The following is a 22,103-nucleotide window of genomic DNA, read 5'->3' as shown; positions in this document are numbered from 1 at the left end:
TTTATGTTTCTGCTTGGTTTATTGGTAGATGATGCCTTAAATGCTGGCTTGGATGTGTGATTCATGAAAGTGGTTCATTTTGGTTACCTGACACATCCCAGAACACATCTGAGATAGAGGTTCCAAAGTGGTGTAGGTCCCCCACTACATATATTCACTTGAGTCTCACAGAAACCACTTGTAGTAGGCACTATAGCTATTATCCCCATTAAGTGAAATTAATTTAAATGATATTTGTTTGATTCGTGCATAAATGGTTTAAATGACTTCATTTGATTAAATGAATTATTTGTAAAGCATTTAGCACATCCCTGGCATACAGTAGGCACTACATAAATACTTGTTTCCTTCCCTACCCTCTTCTCTCCCTAACAAACATTTTACATTTGAGGAAATAGACAGGGTTACAGATAGTCAAAAGGACATGGCTTTGAGAGTTTTTTTCTCCAGAAACAGTGATGGACTTATACTGCACTAGCAGGATTCTCCCTTGATTCTCTTTATCCAGTCTGTAATGAAATTTATATAGAGGACTTCTGGAATGCATAGCAGTGCTTATAATTTTTATTATTGTCAATAATAAAAGCCATAATAATTACAAATTACCTTGGAAATTATTTAAAAGCAAGAAGTTCCTTTTATTTCAAACACTTTTATTAAATCTATTAGATCTGTTTATTATTTGATCTCTTAACATACCCCTTGGAATAAGTATAGAGATAGCGAGGTGGGTGTAGTGATGACATCACTAGACCTGGAATGAGGAAGGCCTGAGTTCAAATCCAGCTTCAGATGCTTACTGTCTGACAATGAGCAAGTCATGTCATCTTTTTCTGCCTGTTCCCTCATCTGTAAAATGGGAATAATAACATCATCTACTTCCCAGGGTTGTGAGAATCTAATGAGATAATAATTTGTAAGGCTCTTTGCAGACCGTAAAGCTATATTTACATTATAGCAACAAAATAAGAAAAATGAACTCCAGATTCGTATAGTGAATTTCCACACAACAGGCCACACAGGGAGGGCACACAATAAGTAGCAATTAGAGAACAAAGACATGATCAGAGGTTGAATTGTGTGTTGTAAAGAGGGCAGAAGTACTACAGAAGTTCAAAGACAGACCAGAAAAATGTCAGGTCAGGTGGCAGGAAGGCAGCAAAGGAGCTCAGGCCAGTATCACAGGCTGCAGACTTTCCTTACATGTGGGTTATGCAGCTCCTCTGATACTGAGGGTCACCATAGAATCAGGATTAGAGGGGATCTTGGTGGTTCTATGATTCAATCTCATTTTAGATGAGGCCTGTGGGAAAGTCATTTGCCCAAGCTCACATAGGAAACTAATACTTAAATAAATGAAGCATTTACTAAACACTATGTGCTTGATACTTGTACAAAGCACTGGGGACACAAAGTAAGGAGCTCACATTCTAATTGGGGAGACAAAACATGAGCTGTTAAAAGAGGAAGACCCTTAGTATGCAGCAGCCAAGTAGACAAAAGAGTTTTGGTTCACTGCACTTTCAATGAAAAAATCACCTTGGTTTCTGGTGGTGAAGTATCTGCCAATGGCAAAGCCTTGGGTGGCAAGAACTTTTTTTTTTCTGGATCTTCAGGAACTGTGGCCATGGCATATGATGGACAAGCCTTCAAGCTGCATCCCATCGTGCATTCCCACGAAGACACATGGCCCTTTCAAAGAGAAATGGGTTCAGAATCCTGGACTGTTTCCATTGAGGTCTGAGCAAAGATGGTAGTCAAGTTGGTGGTCTTACTTACCTGGCTAGACTGTCTCCCCTTCTGGGTGCCTTGCTGCTTTGGATGGCAGTTGGTGAGAATGGCCAGTTCCCTTTTTCACTGGGTTTGTTTTCCTGGAGGATGGCTGTGAGAGCTGGACTGAAAGGAAGGACTCGTGATAGTCCAGGAAATGCTTCAACTTTTCCCAGGATGCCTGTACTTATCTGGCTGGTAGTGGCAGTTGGTCAGTAGTTGTTGCTGGTGGTGAGAAACAAAGTGAGCCTTCCTCATAATTTCTACAATGATTTCTCCCCTCATTGATGGTGGTGGGGCTGGACTGAAAGCAAGCTAGTGGGATTTTGGGGGGACAAAAGGGGGGTCCAGGCTATTTCCATCAAAGTCAGAGAGGAAATAATGATGATGGTTATTTGACTTGTGTGGGTCAGGCTGCCTCTTGATTCTCCCTCAGGGTATCTGTATTGTCCTGTGTATGGAGATGGGTTGGTAGTAGATGGGGATGACTGGTCCCTTCATAGGAGTTATTTCCCCAGTGATAGCTTTGAAGACTGCTAGAAACACGTACACACATATCTGTATATGCAAGTTCACATGTGTATATATAATGTAATATATATGTGTTATATGCATATACAAGTATATGTACATATATTCCTATAAACATATTTACATGTGTGACTATATTATATACATATATAAACATACATGTCTCTAACTAGGCAGCAGTGCCAATTATTTGGTGTTTTTTTTTAACTTTTTGTAAATTTATTAGTTTTAATACACATTGCTCTATGAATCATATTAGGAGAGAAAAATCAGAACAAAATGGAAAAACCACGAAGAGATTAAAAAGTGAACATAGCCTATGTTGATTTACAGTCAGTGTCCTTAGTTTTTTTTTTTTTTTTTTTCTGGATGCAAATGGCATTTTCTGTCCAAAGTCTATTTGAATTGCTTTGGATCACTGAACCACTGAGGAGCACATTCTAACTGTTCCCGTGTACAATGTATTCCTGGTTCTGCTTGTTTTGCTCAGCATCAGTTCTTGTAAATCTGTCCAGACCTTTCTAAAATCAGTTTGTTCATTACTTTTTATAGAACATTAATATTCAGTTACCTTCATATACCACAGCTTGTTCAGCCATTTCCCAACTGAGGGGCATCTATTCAATTTCCAGTTCTTTGCTACCACAAAAAGAGTTGCTACAAACATTTTTTCACATGTGGAAGAGTGCCAATTGTTAAATGTTTGGTGCAAGCATTTACACATTGGAAACTGACCAAAAAACCCACAAAATCAAGGCTTCAATTTATTGCTTTGTGGCTTGCCTGATCTTAACAAAGTGATGGAGAAATTATTAATAATGTTATTACACTTTAAAGTGTGTTACAACTACATATTTTTCTGTGGAACTGATTGGTAATTATTTACTAAAACACACACACACACAGAGTATCAGAGAATCTAGGAGAACAAACTTTCAGTTCACAGATCGCTCTCTTATTCCTTTTACTTATTTCTCCAGTTTATCATCAATAGTCTGCCTTCAAATTCAGTTTCTGCCAGAAGTAAATGCCTTGTAAATGCCTAGGGAGGGGCCTCTCCCCAAATTACTCTGCTGGGCTTCTCTCCCCTTTCTTGATGAGAGAGAAAATAAGAATTAGACACATAGCCACTCTTCTGTTCCATTGTCCTATTCTGCCAACTTCCTTTGCACAAATAACAGCTAAAACAAAAAGCTAGTTGCCTAACTTTATCTAGAGGGAAGCATGCAATATCACAGAAAGAACTGACAGAAAGGGCCTTGCCAAGGGTAACTGGTAGTGTTATATAGCATAATCCGTTAGCAATATCATAGTCAGGGGCTTTAAGAAAGAACTTCCTCTCTCCTTCTTCCAACAATCTATGATCCCCCAAACCCATCCCACCAAATACTTCCCCCCCCCCCCAGGCTGGGGTTAAGTGACTTGCCCAGGGTCACACAGCTAGTTAAGTATCTGAGAGCAGATTCCAACTCAGGTCCTACTGAATTCAGGGCTGGTGTTCTACCCCCTGCACCACCTAGCTGCCCCTCCACCAAATGCTTTTTGCAAAGGGAAAAAAAGTAATCACAAAAGTAAAATCTGAGGTACATATTTGGAAGGCTAGAATAATAGCAATAGCTAACATATTACAGCAGAAGGCCCATGATGAAGATAAAGAAATCAGGAGATAAGTTATGGACCTATCCTGCAGAAGGAAAACATACGTTTGGACTTGACCAGTATGGGAATTTGCCCTGATAAACTATGCATATTTGTTATAAGGGTTTTGTTTTGTTTATTTTCTTTCACTGGAGGGATGGAGGAGGCAAGAGGAAAGAAGAAAATAAATGCCTCACAATTGAAAAAAAATTTTTTAAAACAAAAACAAGAGACCTGGAAGAACATGAGTTTAAAATGATGACCGAAGAATTTGTCTCTTTGCTTATAGTTAATGCCCGCCCTTGTTAACTTTATCTCATTTGTTCTTTTTATTTCACTTCCAAATTATCTTTGTATCTCCTCACACTGCTTTGCACATGATAGGCGCTGAAAATAACTGCTGAAAAATGAATGAAAGAAACCAGAAAATTTCAAAATGAAAATGCCCTGTCAAGCAAATTATTTGCTTTTGAAAGAGAGAAAGGGTTAAAAAAAAGATGGCCTCTGCCCTTGGCCCAGTCCTGGCTCTGCGCATGTGCCGGACGCTCCGCTTGCTTTTCTTCCTCCAGAGCTGGTGGTGGCGCTATGCATCGTTCCTCCTCTTGGCTGACGAGCCGGAGGCTGCTCTTGGCAGCGTAGGCTGGCGGGGCGGGTCGCGGCTCCCAGGATGCAGTTTGTATCAACACGGCGGCGGCGGCGGCGGCTGCCGCTCCTCAGGGGGTCCGGACTAACCGACGACAGTTCGGTCCGGCACGCGGCCCGGTTGCGCGAGGACAACGGCGGGGAGCCATGGCCGAGGCGGTTTCTCCTCCGGTGAGGTTCTCCGGGCGGGCCGAGGAGCTGGCCCAGGGAGGGTGGACGGAGGCGGGCCCAGGGGGACCCCGAGGCCTGACCTGAGGTACTGGGTGCGGAGCGGGGACTGGCTGTGCCGGGGAGCGCCGCCCCCTAGGGGGAGGTGGCCCCCGGAGACCTGCGCTCTGCTTCCTCCCCACCGGTGCGGGGGCTGCGCTCGGATGTCCTGGGAAGTTGGCAACAGCCCCCTCCCTGGGCTTCGAATATCGCCTGAGCTCAGCTTTTCATTTTACAGATGGGGAAACTGAGACCCAGGGAGATTTGCCCAAGGTCACAGCTGGAGAGCCACCTTATGCGGCGCTCTAGGGGTTAGGAATCAAGCGCTAAGTCATCTTGTTTGTTTAGATTGCCAGGAGGCGGGACTGATTTTGAACTCAGGGCCACGGACTCCAGATTCCGGGTTCATTTCACTAGGTGCTTGTTCCTGGGGTGTTTGTATTAATCGGGACTTTTTCTGGGGGTCTGGACCTGGAGGAGCGTCTTGGATCGACCCGGGGCTCGGCGGCCCTCGGTAGGCCTGCAGTTAACACTTTGTAGTCGGGCAGTGACAAACTCCGTTTCTCGCCTCTCCCCTCCTTGTACGTGACTCTCCTGGAACTTTCTTTCCTGGCTGGCACATAATCTGAGCATATAACCTAGTCTTACTTTACATTCACACTGTGTGTAAACTACTTGGAGGCGCTCGTTTGCGTGTTCCCAGATGTCATCCCCGTCGTGGTTGTGTGGTGGCACGCCCTTCGGGACTCCATTTGGGCTTTTCTTGATGAAGATACTTGGAGGGATTTGCCATTTCCTTCTCCAGCACATTTTACAGATGTGGCAACGGAGGCAAACAGTTGAGTGACTTGCCCAGGGTCACCCAGCTAGTAAAGGTCTGAAGCCAGATTTGAATTCAGGAAGATGGCTATTTCTGAACTCTAGGCGCAGCACTCTGTCTTCTTGGCCACTTAGTTGCCCCCATTTTACAGATTTGAAACCATTTGTTTACATAACAATATGAGGTTTGCATAACTTATGATGGCAGTTGAGAATTCAAGGCATTCGTTACTTGTCTAATTGCCAAATAAATGGTGCCCTAATAGTTGTCTCCCTCTAAAAAAACAAACAAACAAAACTATTATACCTGAATTTTCTGTGACTTTATGGAAAGTGGGAATTGGTGCTGCTTTGTCTAAAAGTAGGAATTTTCTATTGCCATTTCTAACCACATAAATAATCTAAATCTAGGATTTATGGGAGAATTGATCGGTTTGACTTGTTAAATTTGAAGTAATTAATGAGACTGCTGGCCCATTACCCTTGGAAGAAATTGAGGCCTGAGAGTCATTTACATTGATATGGTAATTTAAACTTGGTTCTGGATTAGGTCACCTGGGGAGAGAAAGTAGAAAGAGAAGAGGATTAACATCTAAATCTCCTGAATAGAAACAGGAAAAGTCTCTGAAGAACACTTGTATGCTGTGAAAAAACTAGCTGAGGAGTAGTCTCAAAGAAATTAATGATATCAAAAGTCAAGGACGGACTTGTCCTTTGGGATTAGAGATCTTGGAGCAATTTCTGTAGAGTGGTAGAGGTGGAAGCAAGATTTCAAGAGTTTGAGGAATTGGGTGATTCCAAAAGTAGATGAGAAAAATTAAGTAGTGAAGAAGGGAGGAAACAAATATGGTTTGTTGTAAACTATATTAGGCATACATTAATATGGATTAATATATATTGCCTTGTTCTCAATCCTTTCTGCTTGTAAACCCTGTAGGGAAGGGAATCCTACAGTGCCTGTTAGTGTTTCCATTATGTTTTGCTCATATTTGGAATTCAACAAACAAATATTTGAATACCAAACCAGCACATATAGTTATCTTATGTTGCTGGGCTTAAAGTCAGGAATACCTGGGTTCTTATCTGGTCTCAGATTAACTGTAACACTGAGAAAAACACTTAAATGTTAAAATGGGGATAATGATAGCTCATATCTATTCCAGGGTTGTTGTGAAGATCAAATGAGGTACTATTTGTAAATTGCTTTGCACAGTGCCTGGAACATAGTAGTTGCTTAATATATGCTCATTCCCTATTATTGTTCTATAAGAAATGACCAGTGGGATGAATACAGAGAGACCTGGAAAGATTTACATGAACTGATGCTGAGTGAAATGAGCAGAACCAGGAGATCATTATACACTTCAACAATGATACGGTATGAGGATGTATTCTGATGGAAGTGGATATCTTCAACAAAGAGAAGATGTAATTCAGTTTCAATTGATCAATGATGGACAGAAACAACTACACCCAGAAAAGGAACACTGGGAAATGAGTGTGAACTGTTTGCATTTTTGTTTTTCTTCCTAGGTTATTTTTACCTTCTGAATCCAATTCTTCTTGTGCAATAAGAAATTCGGTTCTGCACACATATATTGTATTTAGGATGTACTATAACATATTTAACATGTATAAGACTGCCTGCCATCTAAGGGAGGGAAGGGAAAAGTTGCAACAGAAGTGAGTGCAAGCAATAATGTTGTAAAAAATTACCCAGGAGGCAGCTAGGTGGCTCAGTGGATAGAGCACCAGCCCTGAATTCAGGAGGACCCGAGTTCAAATATGGTCTCAGACACTTAACACTTCCTAGCTGTGTGACCCTGGGCAAGTCACCTAACCCCAGCCTCAGGGAGAAAAAAATTACCCAGGCATATGTTCTGTCAATAAAAAGTTATAATAATTAAAAAAGTGTGTGTGTGTGTGTGTGTGTGTGTGTGTGTGTGTGTGTGTGTGTGTATATATATATATATATATATATATACACACACTCATTCCTTTCCACTATTCTGTTAGAATGCCTTGGCCAGCAGATAACTGTCATTTTTTATATTGCCTTTATTTTGGCACATATCCTTGTCTACTTTCATAACCTTGGGAGAGGTGGTTGGGTGTGTGGGTGTATCTATGTGTGTCTATGTGACAGAGACAGAGAAAAAAGGAAAAGAAGATCAGCAAAACAAAAATATTAATATAATTTCTTTTTTTTTATTTTTTGCTTTTACATTGTTATAGTTATTGTTTAAATCTTCGCAGGCTTATTTAAATTTTTTTATATCTATTGTTTCATTATATTCATATAGCACTGTTTGTTCAGCTCTTCCCTAGTTCTTGAGCATATACTTAGTTTTCACTTTGCTACCACAAAAAGTGCAGCCATGAATATTTTAGTGTATCTGGGAGCTTTTCTTTGACATTCATTAGGTATACTGCCAACTGTGGGGTTTCAGCATAATTTTATATTACTTTCTAAAATGTTTGAATCAAAGCCAACAGTTTTGTCTTTTCAAATCTCTTCATACAGTGACTATTTCCATCTTTTGTTGTTTGCTAATTTTTTGGATATGAGGTAAAACTTTTCATTTGTTTTTTCATTTTCCTGAATGTGAGTGAATTAGAACAGTCTTTCATATGACTGTTAATAGTTCTCAGATCTTTTAAGAACTGTTTCAACAAGTACTGTTATAATATATTATGTATTTTTATATAGGTCTGTTTTCTAAAGTGGAGGTGGACTTGTTTGATGGCAGCATTTCAAAACATTGGAGAGTGATATTGCATATTATATTGGGTAGAGGAGAAAATCAGTGATGGAAAGGGAGCTTTTAAATAATGAATTCACTGAAAGCATAGGATCTAGATATTTGGGAAACTGACAGTCTAAAAATAAGATAGACAATGTTTAGAAAAAGCCTTCTCATGTCTTTTATGCCTTGGATTTGCCAAGTGATCCAGGTAGCAATCTCAGCAAGGATTTGAAGATTTTTGTTTGTGTATTTCTTTGTTTCTCTTCATCGTGATTTTATCTGTTTTTGTTATTTACTGTTCATTAGTATTTTTGGATATTTGAAGATGACATCGTTTTTTGCCTGGATTTGGGATAGGCTGATAGGGCAGATAGCCAGGTTAACTCAGTTGGTTGAGGGCATGTTGCTAATGAGGCCATGCTTTTGGTCTTAAAACTTTCCACTTGGGCCAGTTGATTTCATGCTGTTTTGTAAAACTTTGGACTGTATATCTGACCTCAGGCAAACGATTGATTGATCTATGTTTGTGGAACAACCACCTGGAAGTTTGAATGAGACATCATTAGTGATAGAATGACAACTTAAAGTTCATATCAAGGTTGAAAAAATTGATACGACTTGGTAGTGGAAGTATTGGAAGTAGCAGATAAACATGGAATAATTATCTGTTTCTATTTCATGGATTGCTTGCCCCTAGGACTGGAAGACGAGAAAAGTGGGTGGAAGTCATATGGTCATGCTAGGGTGTCCAAGCAACACTTATATTTTGCTTATGTTGGCAGCCTTTCTATAGAGCTGGAATAGACTTTTTTTTTTTTTAATTAAAGCTTTTAATTTACAAAACATAATGCATGGGCAATTTTTCCAACTTTGACCCTTGCATAACCTTTTGTTCTGAATTTTCCCCTTCTTTCCCTCACCCCCTCTCCTAGCTGGCAGGTAGTCCAATATATGTTAAACATGTTGAAATAACACATTAGATCCAATATCTGTATACATATTTATATAATTATCTTGCTGCACAAGAAAAATCAGATCAAGAAGGAAGAAAAAGAAAAACTGAGAAAGAAAACAAAATGCAAGCAAATAACAGTGAGAATGAGGTGGTCCTCTCTCGGTGTAGAAGGCTCTCTTTGTCACTGCACAAGTAGAACTGGTTTGAATCTTCTCATTGTAGAAGAGAGCCACATCCATCAGAATTGATTGTCATATAATCTTGCTGTTGCCATGTACAATGATCTCCTGGTCCTGCTCATTTCACTGAGCATCAGCTCATGTAACTTTCTCCAGGCCTGTCTGAAATCATCCTGTGGATCGTTTCTTACAGAACAATGAGATTCCATAACTTCATACTATAATTTATTCAGCCGTTCTCCAATTGATGGGCATCCACTCAGTTTCCAGTTTCTTGCCACTACAAAGAGGGCTGCCACAAACATTTTTGCATATACGAGTTCCTTCCTTTCCCTCTTTCAGATCTCTTTGGGATATAAGCCCAGTAGAAATTGCTGGATCAAAGGACTTGCACAGTTTGATAACTTCTTGAGCTTAGTAGAATAGACCTTTTTTAAAAAAAATCTACTTCTGGTATCCTTTCCCTCTTTTCCCCTTCCCTTCTCTCTTATATTTTCTTTATTTTTTTCTTTTTGCCATTGTATCCTCAATGTACTAGATGCTTAATAAATGCTTATAGACCTGTTGACTGTGACTTCATTTGACAGATAAGGAAGCCATTATTCATGCAACAAGTCAGTCTTGGATTAGGAATTGAAAACTAGCTCTCTTTTTTCCTATTCATATTCTCCTTCCAATAACCTGACACATAGAACAGAATTTACCACATAGCAAAACAATAAATGGTTCTTCTAGTGGGATCTTAGCTGTTGAGTCTGCCTTGAAAGTGGTTAAGATGGTCGGAGGATTATTTATAGATTTCATTTATTTGGATTAACACTGTTGTTTTTGTATTATGTTATTCCCACCTTCCCTCCCTTCTCCCCCCCCCAAAAAAAAAAAATTCAAGAAAACCATGATTTAGTTACACTGCTTTTGAGTTTCATCTTCAGTGTGTCTTCTACTTGTAGGATGATGTTAAATGTCTGCAAGCTCATTGAAATCTTGGTACTGCTTTTTTATTTTTTAAGTAGGCATTGTTAAACAACTTTGAAATATGATAGGTTTTTTTCATGTTGTATGTTTTAAACTGTCATTTCTAATAATTCTGTCTTTCATTCCTCAGAACAAGGGAAAGCGACGCTCTACACCTATAACTTCCTCTTCACTACTGCCTCCACCCTCAGAGAAAGAGTCATATCTACAGAGTACAGAGATCTCCCTCTGGACTGTGGTGGCAGCCATTCAGGCAGTGGAGAAGAAGGTGGAGTCTCAGGCTGCCCGATTACAGACCCTAGAGGGGCGGACGGGGACAGCAGAGAAGAAACTGGCTGATTATGAGAAGACAGCAGTAGAGTTTGGGAACCAGCTGGAGGGCAAATGGACTATACTGGGGACCTTGGTACAAGAGTATGGGTTGCTCCAGAGGAGGCTAGAGAACATGGAAAATCTTCTCAGAAACAGGAACTTCTGGATCCTTCGGCTCCCCCCAGGCAGCAAGGGCGAGGTTCCTAAGGTAATCTCTTTAGGTCTGGAGTTGGAGGTTAGGAGGGGATGCTCAACCTTGTATACTTTCTGATTCTAGGCTTTTTTCTTGAAGGATCAAAATGTTCCAATATGATGAGACACTAAGTGTTAGACCCTTGTGATTTCAGGTTCCTGGGACTTTTGAAAATGATGGAGTCTATTTCTCAGAGCAAGAATGGGAGAACTTGGATGATTGGCAAAAAGAACTTTACAGAAATGTGATGAAGAGCAATTTTGAGACCCTCGTCTCTTTGGGTAAGGAAGCTTCCCTTTTTAGAATTATCGTAGTTATTCTAGACTCTGGGACAGTTGTTGATCTAGGCTTGTTGTGATTGGGTCCTTATAATATCCATTGCCACCAATTCATAATGTAGGACTCTTCCCTTTTTTTTTCTAATTTTGAAAGATATTTAGTCCCAATGCTGGTCCTCTAGTGTTTGTTGTCTTTGACCAACTTGGTAGTTCTTGATTTTTCTTGCTTAATAAGAAAAGCATAATCAGATGGAAAGAATAGTATCAAGAGAATTGGATTTGTTTAATCATTTTGTCTCTATATTCTTAGGTAAATCATTTTTCTTTTCTCATCTATCAAGATAGATAATATATTTCTTTTATCACTGGGTTTTTATGGGGATCAAATAAGAAAGTGAAGTTTTTGAAGAATAATGTTGTAAATAGTATAGTACTCTTGCCTTTACGATCTAGTATATTCATAATATCATAGATTTAGAGTTGAAAATAACCTGAGAGATCATAAGTGCAATCCTCAGTTTGGTGTAATCACTTATTTATACTTCTCTTAAAATTGCTGTATGAGTGAACTTGTGTTCCCTTCTTAGTACACAACTTATAGTAGTGGAAGAAGATGGACCAGAAAGGTATAGAATGTGACAAAGAGTAAACCAGCTTATCTTGCCTTGGAAAATTTTTGGTCGAGTTTTTAAGAATATTTCGTGTTACTGCCCCATCTAGCAGCTTCATCACAGGTTCTTTTTGACTAAAGAATTTTTCTGTAAATTAGCTATAGATTCTGTTCTATCCTCTAGATGGAAAATGTTTTACTTTATTATTAAAACCTTGTCTACATTTCTTTATCAGTAAAATGAAAGGTTTAAAATGATTTCCTTAGAAGCATATGAGTTAGAGCCAGGACTAAAACTAAGGTCTTTTAGATTGCAACGCTCTCATTCTTTTCATTATACCTTATTGTTTTTTCAATACTGCTGAAACTTTTCTTTTGCACTTAAGAATTAAGAATCCATGTCTTTTCTGCTTTGTCAAATTATGAACTCCTTGATAATAGAGCCTAGGTCATGTTGTTTTTGTATTCCCAGGAACTAACATAGTGTAATGTCTTAGTGACCATTTAATAAGTATTTATGGAATTGATTAGTTTAGTTAAGACTTTGTTTCTTGTTAATATATAAACGATCTCTAGGAAATAGAAAATGCATGAAATTGAAACATTTTGAGCAAAATAAGTTTAAGCACTCTGTAAAGTGAGCTGGAAATAAAATGATGAGCCACTTCAGTCTTTGCCAAGAATACCCTCAAAGGGACCACACAGAGTTGGACACAGCTGAAAACAACTAAACAATAACAAAATCATACAATCTAAGAATTTATTAAGTGATCTAAGTAGCCTGGAAAGTTTTCTCATGAATCTTCTGAGATCTAGCATTGGGAATTTTGGTTCCAATCATAAACCAGATGCTCAGTTTTTCTCTCCCCCCCCCGCCCTTTTCTTTTTCTCAGACTGTGCCATTTCCAACCCTGAGATCCTGGCCCACCAGGAAGAAGAATCCAGTACAGAGGACCTGGGAGATTTGGCTGGGGAGAGCCCTGATGGTCCTTACCCAGGTGAGGGACAATGGGATACTTTGTTGTTATTGTTTGGTTTTTTTTTGCTGAGGCAAGTGGGATTAAGTGATTTGCCCAGTATGGGATACTTTCTAGTGCAATTTAACAGTAGTCTCTCCCTCTAAAGGTCCTTATTCTTTTGCACTCCTCTGGAGCCCATCTTTGCCTACTTTGTGACAGATTTTAAAGGAAGTGGTTTCTTGTATTATTGAGTTTTTAATTAGTATTATAATAATAAACTTGTGAGCAAGAGCCATACTTTATTTTCCTTCTGAATTCATTCTAGAATTCAAAATTCTAGATCACCACCTACATAATAGATGACATCATTTGGGATAAAAAGGAAACTGTGCTAATTAAGCCATTGCCCCTTTCAATAAAGGAATCTGATTTTGGTCAGTCAGTTAATAGTCAACAAATATATAAACAGCAGTAACATGATCCCTGATCACAAGAAACTCACAGTTTAATGGGGAGACAACATGAAAACAACTGTACATATGGGATACATTTAGTGTAAATGGGAGATAATCTCAGAGAAAGCACCATGCTTTCTTTTTAAAACAATATTTTATATTCCTCCCAATTACATGTAAAGACAATTTTTAATATTCATTTAAAAAAATGAGGTCCAAATTTTGTCTTTGTCTTCTCATTTCCCTAAGACAGTAAGCAAATTGATACAGGTTATCCATGTTCAATCTTGTAAAACATTACCATATTAGTCATGTTATGAAAGAAGATTCTTTTTTTTTTTTTTTTGTTTAAGTTGAATGTATGCATTTATTTTTTAATCTTCATTTTAAAGTAGATTAATACTAGAATTGTTGTAAAATAGCATCAAAGTAAAAACAAACAAAAAACCAAAATACAAGACAAAAATATGTTTTAAATGAAGTGATAATATAATATTTTAAGTCTAAAAATTCACTTATAAAAGCAAATCAAAAGAATTAATATTAATAATATTTTCATGATAAAATTCTTTTATATATATATATATATATATATATATATATATATATATATATATATATATATATATATATATATATATATATTTTATAATATTATCCCTTGTATTCATTTTTCCAAATTACCCCCCCTCCTTCTATTCCCTCCCCCCGACGACAGGCAATACCATACATTTTACATGTGTTACAATATAGTCTAGGTACAATACATGTGTGCGAATATCATTTTCTTGTTGCACAATAAACATTAGAATCCGAAGGTACATGCAACCTGGGCAGACAGATATTAGTGCTAACAATTTTCATTCCCCTCCCAGTGTTTCTTCTCTGGGTGCAGCTACCCCTGTCCATCATTGATCAACTGGAAGTGAGTTGGATCTAAAGAAGATTCATATTTAAGGGGAAGGAAATATGGGAAAGAAATACAGAAAGTGAAAAGTAGTATGCTTTGAACTGCATTCAGATTCCCATCAGTCCTTTTTTTTTTTTTTTTGGAGGTGGATAACATTTTTTTCATCATGAGGCCTTTGGAGTTGTCTTGGATCATTGTATTGCTAAAAATAGCTAAGCATTAACTTGATTATTGTACTTTGCTGTTACTGGATACAACATCTGCTGCTTTTTGCATCAGTTCATATAATTTTTTTCTGAAGTTGGTCAGCTCTGCAACCTAGTAATATTCCATTATAATTATATAACACAATTTGTTCAGCCATTTCCCAACTAATGGGCTTCCCCTTAATTTCCAATTCTTTGTCACTACAAGAAGAGCTGCTATTTAATAAATATATTTGTACAAATAGGTCCCCTCCCACCTTTTAAAATCTCTTTGAGATACAAACTTAGCAGTACTGGATCAAAGAGTATACAGAGTTTTATAGCCCTTTGAGCATAGTTTCAAATTGCTCTTCAGAATGGTTGGATCAGTTTACAACTCTACGAATAGTGCATTAATTACCAATTTTCCCTATATCCCTTCCAACATTTCTCATTTTCCTTTTCTGTCATGTTAACTAGGTGTAAAGTGTTGTTTTGATTTACATTTCTCTGAAAGATATTTTGATTTTCATTTCTCTAATCAGTAGTGATTTGGAGCACTTTTTCTTACACCTATCTATAATAGCTTTGATTTCTTTGTTTGAAAAGTTCTTTTTCATGTCTAGCATTTATCATTTGGAGAATGATCTGTACTATATATTTGTCTCAGTTCTCTATTTATTTTAGAAATGAGGCCTTTACTCATTTCCAAAATATATAGAGAATTGATTCAAATTTATAAGAAATCAAGCCATTCTCCAATTGATAAATGGTCAAAGGATATGAATAGACAATTCTCAGACAAAGAAATTGAAGCTATTTCTAGCCATATGAAAAGATGCTCCAAGTCATTATTAATCAGAGAAATCTGAGATATCACTACACACCTGTCAGATTGGCTGGAATGACAGGGAAAGATTATGACGAATGTTAGAGGGAATGCAGGAAAACTGGGACACTAATATATTGTTGGTGGAATTGTGAACACATCCAGCCATTCTGGAGAATGATTTGGAAATGATTTGAGGAAACTGTGCATACACTTTGACCCAGCAGTGTTACTACTGGGCTTATATCCCAAAAGATCTCAAAGAAGGGAAAGGGACCTGTATGTGCAAGAATGTTTGTGGCAGCCCTCTTTGTAGTGGCCAGAAACTGGAAACTGAGTGGATGCCCATCAATTGGAGAATGGCTGAATAAATTGTAGTATGTGAATATTATGGAATATTATTGTTCTGTAAGAAATGACCAACAGGATGATTTCAGAAAGGCCTGGAGAGACTTACATGAACTGAAGCTGAGTGAAATGAGTAGGACCAGGAGATCATTGTACACAGCAACAAGAAGACTATACAATGATCAATTCTGATGGACATGGCCATCTTTCAACAATGAGTTGAACCAAATCAGTTCCAATAGAGCAGTAATGAACTGAACCAGTTATGCCTAGTTATGTAAATAAAAAGCTATAATTATATAGAAAAAAAAGAAATGAGGCCTTTATCAGAGACAAATACTCCAAAAATTGTTTTCCAACTTTCTGGGAAGCACCATGGAAAGGCATAACACCTGGATGGCTAGATGGCAAGATGGATATAGAGGATGGATCCTGGAGTCAGGAGGACCTGAGTTCAAATGTGACCTCAGACACTTAACAATTAATAGCTGTGTGACCCTGGTCAAGTCACTTAATCCCACTCTCAACAAAAAGCAAAAACAAAAAAGCATGATACACAGGTCACTCTTCTACATGGATGCTCTGCTCATCTTTGATTTATACATTCCTTCTCTAGCATCCCAACAGCTACCATTAAGTCAACTTTTAAGAAAAGGCTAAGGCAGATCCTTTAATTCTCACACGGAATGGGCCTCATGTTGATCAAACCATGTACTTATGTTGCTTCAGTAGCCCTTTCACACAACCTATCCCCTACTAGCCAAAATGAGGCCATTTAAATTCTTATTCTCTGGACATTCTTCCCCAGAGATAGAAAATTTCAGGGCAGCTCTCCTAGTTCAGCCGTGCCATACCAGACTCCATTTCTTCTATGGCTCTTCTTACATTTTTCATGCATTTATGTAATTGCTGCAGCAGCAGAAGCCACAGAGGTACTCTTAGGTACTCTTGATTTCCACTGAAGAATTTGAAAAGGAAGGAGAAACTTTTATCAATCATCTAGTACAACCCTGGTTTGTTTTTGTTGTTTTGATTTGTTTTTGAGGAAACTTGAGATTGAGCAAGGATAAATGATTTGTGTTAGTTTGAAGATTTGTCCTTGAACTCGTTTAAACTGGCTTTCCTTCTACTCATATCCTATACTTTAGCTATAGGGAGATAGAGAACCATCAAATGCCTTCAGTCCAAATTTGTGTATTATGTAGTGTTCTTTTATTTTTGAGGGGATAAGAAGAGCCAGGGCCAGGAATGCCTTCCTAAACAAATAATACTTCTTTAATATAGATTGTTTGTGGTTTACTCCAGTGGTAGTATCACATTTGTCTCTGACTTCCTTGAGTCTTACTCAGTTACACTTAATATTTACTTTCTAAAGTTCCTGAGTTTCTTCACATATCTTCTAAATATAGGATGTTACTGTTCTTTTTTTATCTATTCTTTTGTATAATGCCCTATCAGAGCATATTCATCTTGTAATCCTACAAATCTTATGAAGTGATTGAGACCCAAGTTCCAAACAGGCTGGGTCCCATTGCTCTACCACACCTTCCCTTCCCATCTTTATTTGACCTTTCTGCTTGTGTTTATATCATTCATTCTCACTACCTTTTCTTTCTTAATCACCATGTTCAGTCTGGCTAGATAAAGGATATACCAACCCATTTCTATATGGTCACCCTGAATAATCGAGAGGAAGTGTTGCTATCAAAAGCCAGTAGTTTACAAACTTTCTCTCACACCCCATCAGTAAAAAAAAAAATTTGTGCCTGCACCTCCAAAACATGTATTTACTTGTAAATCAAATATATGTACAATTCTAATAATTATGTACATTACAAAACCTAAACAAAAAATAGAATTTAAGAAGCAAGAGATAAAGGTGAAATAAGAACTCCTGAAGTTTATTAAGGAGCAGAGATCGGTGATATGATCATATTTAAGCTTTAGGAAAATCACTTTTTCCCAAATCTGTGTGGAGATTAGGTTTGAATGAGAAAAGACCTGAGTCAGGGTAACTAATTAGAATCTATGATAATTTTCCCCATGATAAGGCCCTGAACTAGGGTGATTGTTATCTGAATGGAAAAAAAGAAGTATACATTTTTCATTTTACATAAGTAGAGCTTTCCATGAAGTGATTTCTACATAATGCAAGGAGCTGGTGACAGAATTGAGAGCAGGAGGAGGAAAATGTGGAATGCAAGGGAGAAGAAGCAGAGGTATTTTTCTTTCTTTCTTTCTTTCTTTCTTTCTTTCTTTCTTTCTTTCTTTCTTTCTTTCTTTCTTTCTTTCTTTCTTTCTTTCTTTCTTTCTTAATTAAAACTTTTTATTTACAAAACATATGAATGGGTAATTTTTCAACATTGACTCTTGCAAAACCTTGTGTTCCAAATTTTCCCCTCCTTCCCCTCACTCCCTTCCCTAGATGGCAGGTAATTCAATACATGCTAAATATGTTAAAATATATATTAAGTCCAGTAACATATTTGTACAATTATCTTGCTGCATAAGAAAAATCAGATCAAAAAGAAAAAAAATGAAAAAGAAAAGAAAATGCAAGCAAACAACAACAGAAAGAGTGAAAATGCTATGTTGTGGTCCAGACTCAGCTGTTTTAAGACTTTTTTTTGTCTAGAGTTCAGGAGTATTAGATTTCACTTTTTGTTTCTTTGCTTCTCTCTTCTTCTTCTTTACAATAGATGGAGTTATGATTAAACAGGAGATGAAGTACCATCAAGAAAGCCCTGAAGATTTGCCAGGAGAGTTTTCTGGTAGTGTTGAACAGCATACTCTTCTAATCCCTGAACAGGCTGCAACCTGGGATGGGCAGGGCAATTCCATTCTTTTGGAGACTGACCCAGAAGTTGCTAAACTAGAAGAAGCTATTGAGTGTGACCAGGACCGAAGTGAGGCTAAAACATTGGGTTTTCATCGGAAGCGAAAATCTAGTGGGCAGGCCCAATCAGGTCAGGAGTGCAGACAAGGCATGAGGTTGAAAAGGAGCCTGGCCCACCCACGGAGCCCCCCATCTACCAGTTCATATGAATGTTCTGAATGTGATGTCAGTTTCCGATACAAGCAGCAACTAGCTGTTCATATGAGGACCCACCCTGGTTGGGGGTCTTTTGGGGAGCCAGAGCCTGAGGAAAATCTACGGCCCAGGCCTCAGCTCAAACCTCAGGCCAAAAAGGTTAAGCCTCATCGGTGTGAGGAGTGTCTGAGAAGTTTTAGCTGTAAGGCAAGCCTTGTGACCCACCAACGATGCCACTTGCAGGAAGGTTCAAGCATGGGCCAACGAGTCCAGGAGAGGTTCTCGCCCAACAGCCTGGTTGCACTACCCGGCCATATCCCTTGGAGGAAGAGCCGCAGTTCACTTATCTGTGGATATTGTGGCAAGAGTTTCAGCCATCCTTCTGACCTGGTACGGCATCAGCGCATCCACACAGGTGAACGGCCCTACAGCTGTGCACAATGTGAGAAGAGTTTTGTCCAAAAGCAGCACCTATTACAGCACCAGAAGATCCACCAGAGAGAACGGGGCGGGCTGGGTCTGGAACCTGGAGGGAATGATGGGTTACTCTAAGGATGCCGGCCCCTCATCTATCCCTGGGGCAGGGGGGGCCGGCAGAAGCCCCCTGGAAAGTCACTGTGCAGGGGTGAGGCAGCTCTCAACTAGATCCTGCTTAAGAGCAGGGTGAGCTCAGCCACTCCCCTACCCTCTTCTCTCCTTTCTCCGACCAAGCACTAGACTGAGCCCGAACTCTTCCTGAAAATCATGCTGAGATGGGGTAGGTAGCCTGAAAGCCAGGCTTCCTTATCCTGCCTTCCACCTGCTAATGAGTCAGCCATTCTTTAGAATCCTTTGTGCCTCTGTTTTTCACATCACCCCAGGGCTTGTGGGTTGGAGTAATCTAAGGTCTACCACCTGATGGGAACTTGTGTTATGTTGCCAGGCCCTAGTAACATTCTTCACAAGAATCCCACAATAGAAATTCCCACAGTTGCCCCTTCTACTCCTCTAGGTGACCTGTGATTGCCTCCAAGGCCTATTTGGGTATTTTGTAACTGCCTCTGGGGGAGTGGGGCCAGAGGTATTAGCAATCCTGTGGCAGGAGGTTGGGAAGCACAATATTGCATTTCTTTAAAAAAAAAAAAAAAAAAAGTTATATTGGTGTTAATATGTAGAAGGATTAACTTAAATGAGCCACTTTCCTTTCTCTGCTGGTATCTATTTTGATCTCAATTTGAGGATTTTTTCATTTAATTTTTAAAACCAGGATTTCTGACAGTTGGGTTTTGTTTTGTTTTTGTTTTTGATTTTTGTTTTTTGTTTTTTAATTCTAAAAGAAGTGGTTGTTCCTAACAATGGGACTGGGCCCACCCTCTAGGAGGGAATAAAGGATATGAGGTTTCTTTAGTGTTGCCTTCACTGTGGACAAATCAGGGAGCAGAGAACGTGACTAGCTCCCAAAAGTCATAAGTAAGAATGACGTTACAGAGGATGAAGGGGAAGAAAATGGCCAAATCTCTAAACCCCTGAAAGATTGTGAAGGCAAACTTTGAGCCCTTTCACTGGAATAAATCTAGAATCTGGTTTCAGGGCTTCACTTTTGAGCAAGGAACTGGGCCTATTTCTTCTGTAAGTATGTAAGTTGCTCCATGAGGGTCTGTGGCCTTGGTTTATCAGAGTTTTTCAGGTTTTGGAATTGGCTGTGGGTCTTAATTTCAGAGGGACAATAAAGGGAAGTATCCAGTTCCTGACCTCTGAAGCCGATGCCAAATGCTCATTACTATTACTGATGTCTCTGGTGAAAAAGAGGGAGAGGGTTCCTGAGAAAGACAGGAATTCCTCATTGTGCTCTGCATAGAATAAAACTGCTAACTAGCAAAAAGCCCTTATCTGGTGTTTTCCTCCTGTCAAAAATAACTTTCCTACTTTTGGGAAGTTGAAGTGAGAGAGGCAGCCTTACTTGGAGTGTTATGTTGGAGGAAAATGGCCAAGAAGCTGTGGAGCCAGTAACTTCCATTGCATTTAAATCCAGGTCAGCTACATGACACAGATTTGTCCTGCCATAGAACTAAGCTTCCTAATTTTTTCAAGAACACTCAGTGTCTTCTCAACTTTATATCCTTTCCCTAAATTTCTTCCTTTAAAAGACACTCCTTTTAGTCCTCACAGGATTAGATTCATCATATTTTTTGAACATTTGTTTTATAAAAAAGAGAGTAATAGGCATTATCACTTACTTGGATAAAGGATAAAGGAACTATAATATTTGATAACTTTGGTGATAACTAGCATTATTGCTGAGAGAAACCCTTACCGGTTCTTAGTCCAATTTCAGTTTTAATAGTTCATTTCTAATTAAAATTAGTAAAATCTACCTGGTGAGGCCACCACAATTTAGGATCTCATATTTGGTTTTGTAGTATTACAACTTTGACTTGAGAAAGGCAGTGATAAGCTGATGAATACTAACCACATTCTTAAGAGATGGCTTTTTTTAAAAAACAATGAAAACTTACTAAATTATAGTGGGAGACATGCCTGGCCTGAAAAACCATATCCTGGACAACTCAGGAGAGTAAATAAACATTTAGAAAGTTTGTTGAGGATAATAATAAAGCAAAAGAAGTTGAATGTTCCTTACAGATATTTCCATCAAGCTATGTATGTGTCAAGTCAAAGACATCATATTTGGGACCTTCTCAAGTTTATTATATATCACTGTAATGTTATCAGGATGTTCTAGTGGATAATGGATAGATAATTAGTTGAACATAGTATTGCATGTTTAACTTTATTTTCAAAGCTTCATAGAAATCCAAAGGGAAGTCAGTTGAAAAGAAATGAAAGACAAGACATTTTTAAATACCTACCAAAAAAAAAATTGCCCAAGTAATGAAGAATAAGTTCTCAGATATTGAACAAAATTTTTTTTTTAATTTTGCTGAATTTTTAAAATTTGAGTTGCTTAGTGAGCAACCTAAGTGCTGTGTTAAAGGAGAGCTACCATACATATTCAGGGAATGTTAGTGGGCAGTATGGTGATAAGCAGGTATGTCAGACAGGACAAGGAGCCAGGAGTTGCTGAGCATAACTGGATATAGACCTGCTTCGTAGTAGAAAGTTGATGTTTCCAGAGGAAGCTGTCACCTGTCTGACCTTACTTATATACTTATATACCTGAGGAATTTACTTGATCTACCCCCAGAAGAGTGTCTAGTTTAATAAAGGCTGATAATTTGTCAGGAGATTGTTGGTTGCTCCTATAAATAAAATAGGTAGACCATGGCCTGCAAGTAAATTAATACTGCAAAATCTTGGTGTCTTGAGATGTTATTGACTCTTGAAGATCACAAGAATATAAGAGTGGCAGTGACTTCCATGACCTAATTAGCTGAAATGGTGATGGCAGCTGCAGCAAAAGAAAAAGGATTGTACCAGGAAGTTGCTGAAGAGATCGATATCTGATATAGATCCAGAAGAGTGAAAAGTATATACTATGTGGTAGGCTTTAAGGATACAGAAGTGGTGACAATTGTTGCCTATTTGTCAAA

At 38.5% G+C, this 22,103-nt stretch overlaps 1 protein-coding gene across 1 annotated transcript; it reads left to right on the top strand.

Annotated features, from left to right (window-relative positions):
* The first annotated feature begins 4,504 nt into the window (after positions 1 to 4,504).
* Positions 4,505 to 20,434, top strand: ZNF212 (zinc finger protein 212). The gene is made up of 5 exons (XM_074267591.1): positions 4,505 to 4,752; positions 10,594 to 10,983; positions 11,123 to 11,249; positions 12,750 to 12,854; positions 18,242 to 20,434. Exons 1-5 carry the CDS (start codon positions 4,729 to 4,731, stop codon positions 19,123 to 19,125), a joined length of 1,530 nt encoding a protein of 509 aa, XP_074123692.1. The 5' UTR covers positions 4,505 to 4,728; the 3' UTR covers positions 19,126 to 20,434.
* The last annotated feature ends 1,669 nt before the right edge of the window (positions 20,435 to 22,103 follow it).

Source organism: Sminthopsis crassicaudata, chromosome 5, assembly GCF_048593235.1.
Source record: "Sminthopsis crassicaudata isolate SCR6 chromosome 5, ASM4859323v1, whole genome shotgun sequence".
Classification (NCBI taxonomy): domain Eukaryota; kingdom Metazoa; phylum Chordata; class Mammalia; order Dasyuromorphia; family Dasyuridae; genus Sminthopsis; species Sminthopsis crassicaudata.
The sequence above is the reverse complement of the archived record's forward strand: the minus strand, read 5'-3'. Positions and strand labels throughout refer to the sequence as shown.

What these genes read in the sequence shown, in the direction of transcription:
- ZNF212 (XM_074267591.1), top strand. Translation starts at nt 4,729, where the DNA reads ATGGCCGAGGCGGTTTCTCCTCCG. An exon ending in TGAGACCCTCGTCTCTTTGG is followed by an intron (nt 11,250 to 12,749) that starts GTAAGGAAGCTT and finishes TCTTTTTCTCAG; the next exon opens with ACTGTGCCATTTCCAACCCT. An exon ending in CCCTGATGGTCCTTACCCAG is followed by an intron (nt 12,855 to 18,241) that starts GTGAGGGACAAT and finishes TCTTTACAATAG; the next exon opens with ATGGAGTTATGATTAAACAG.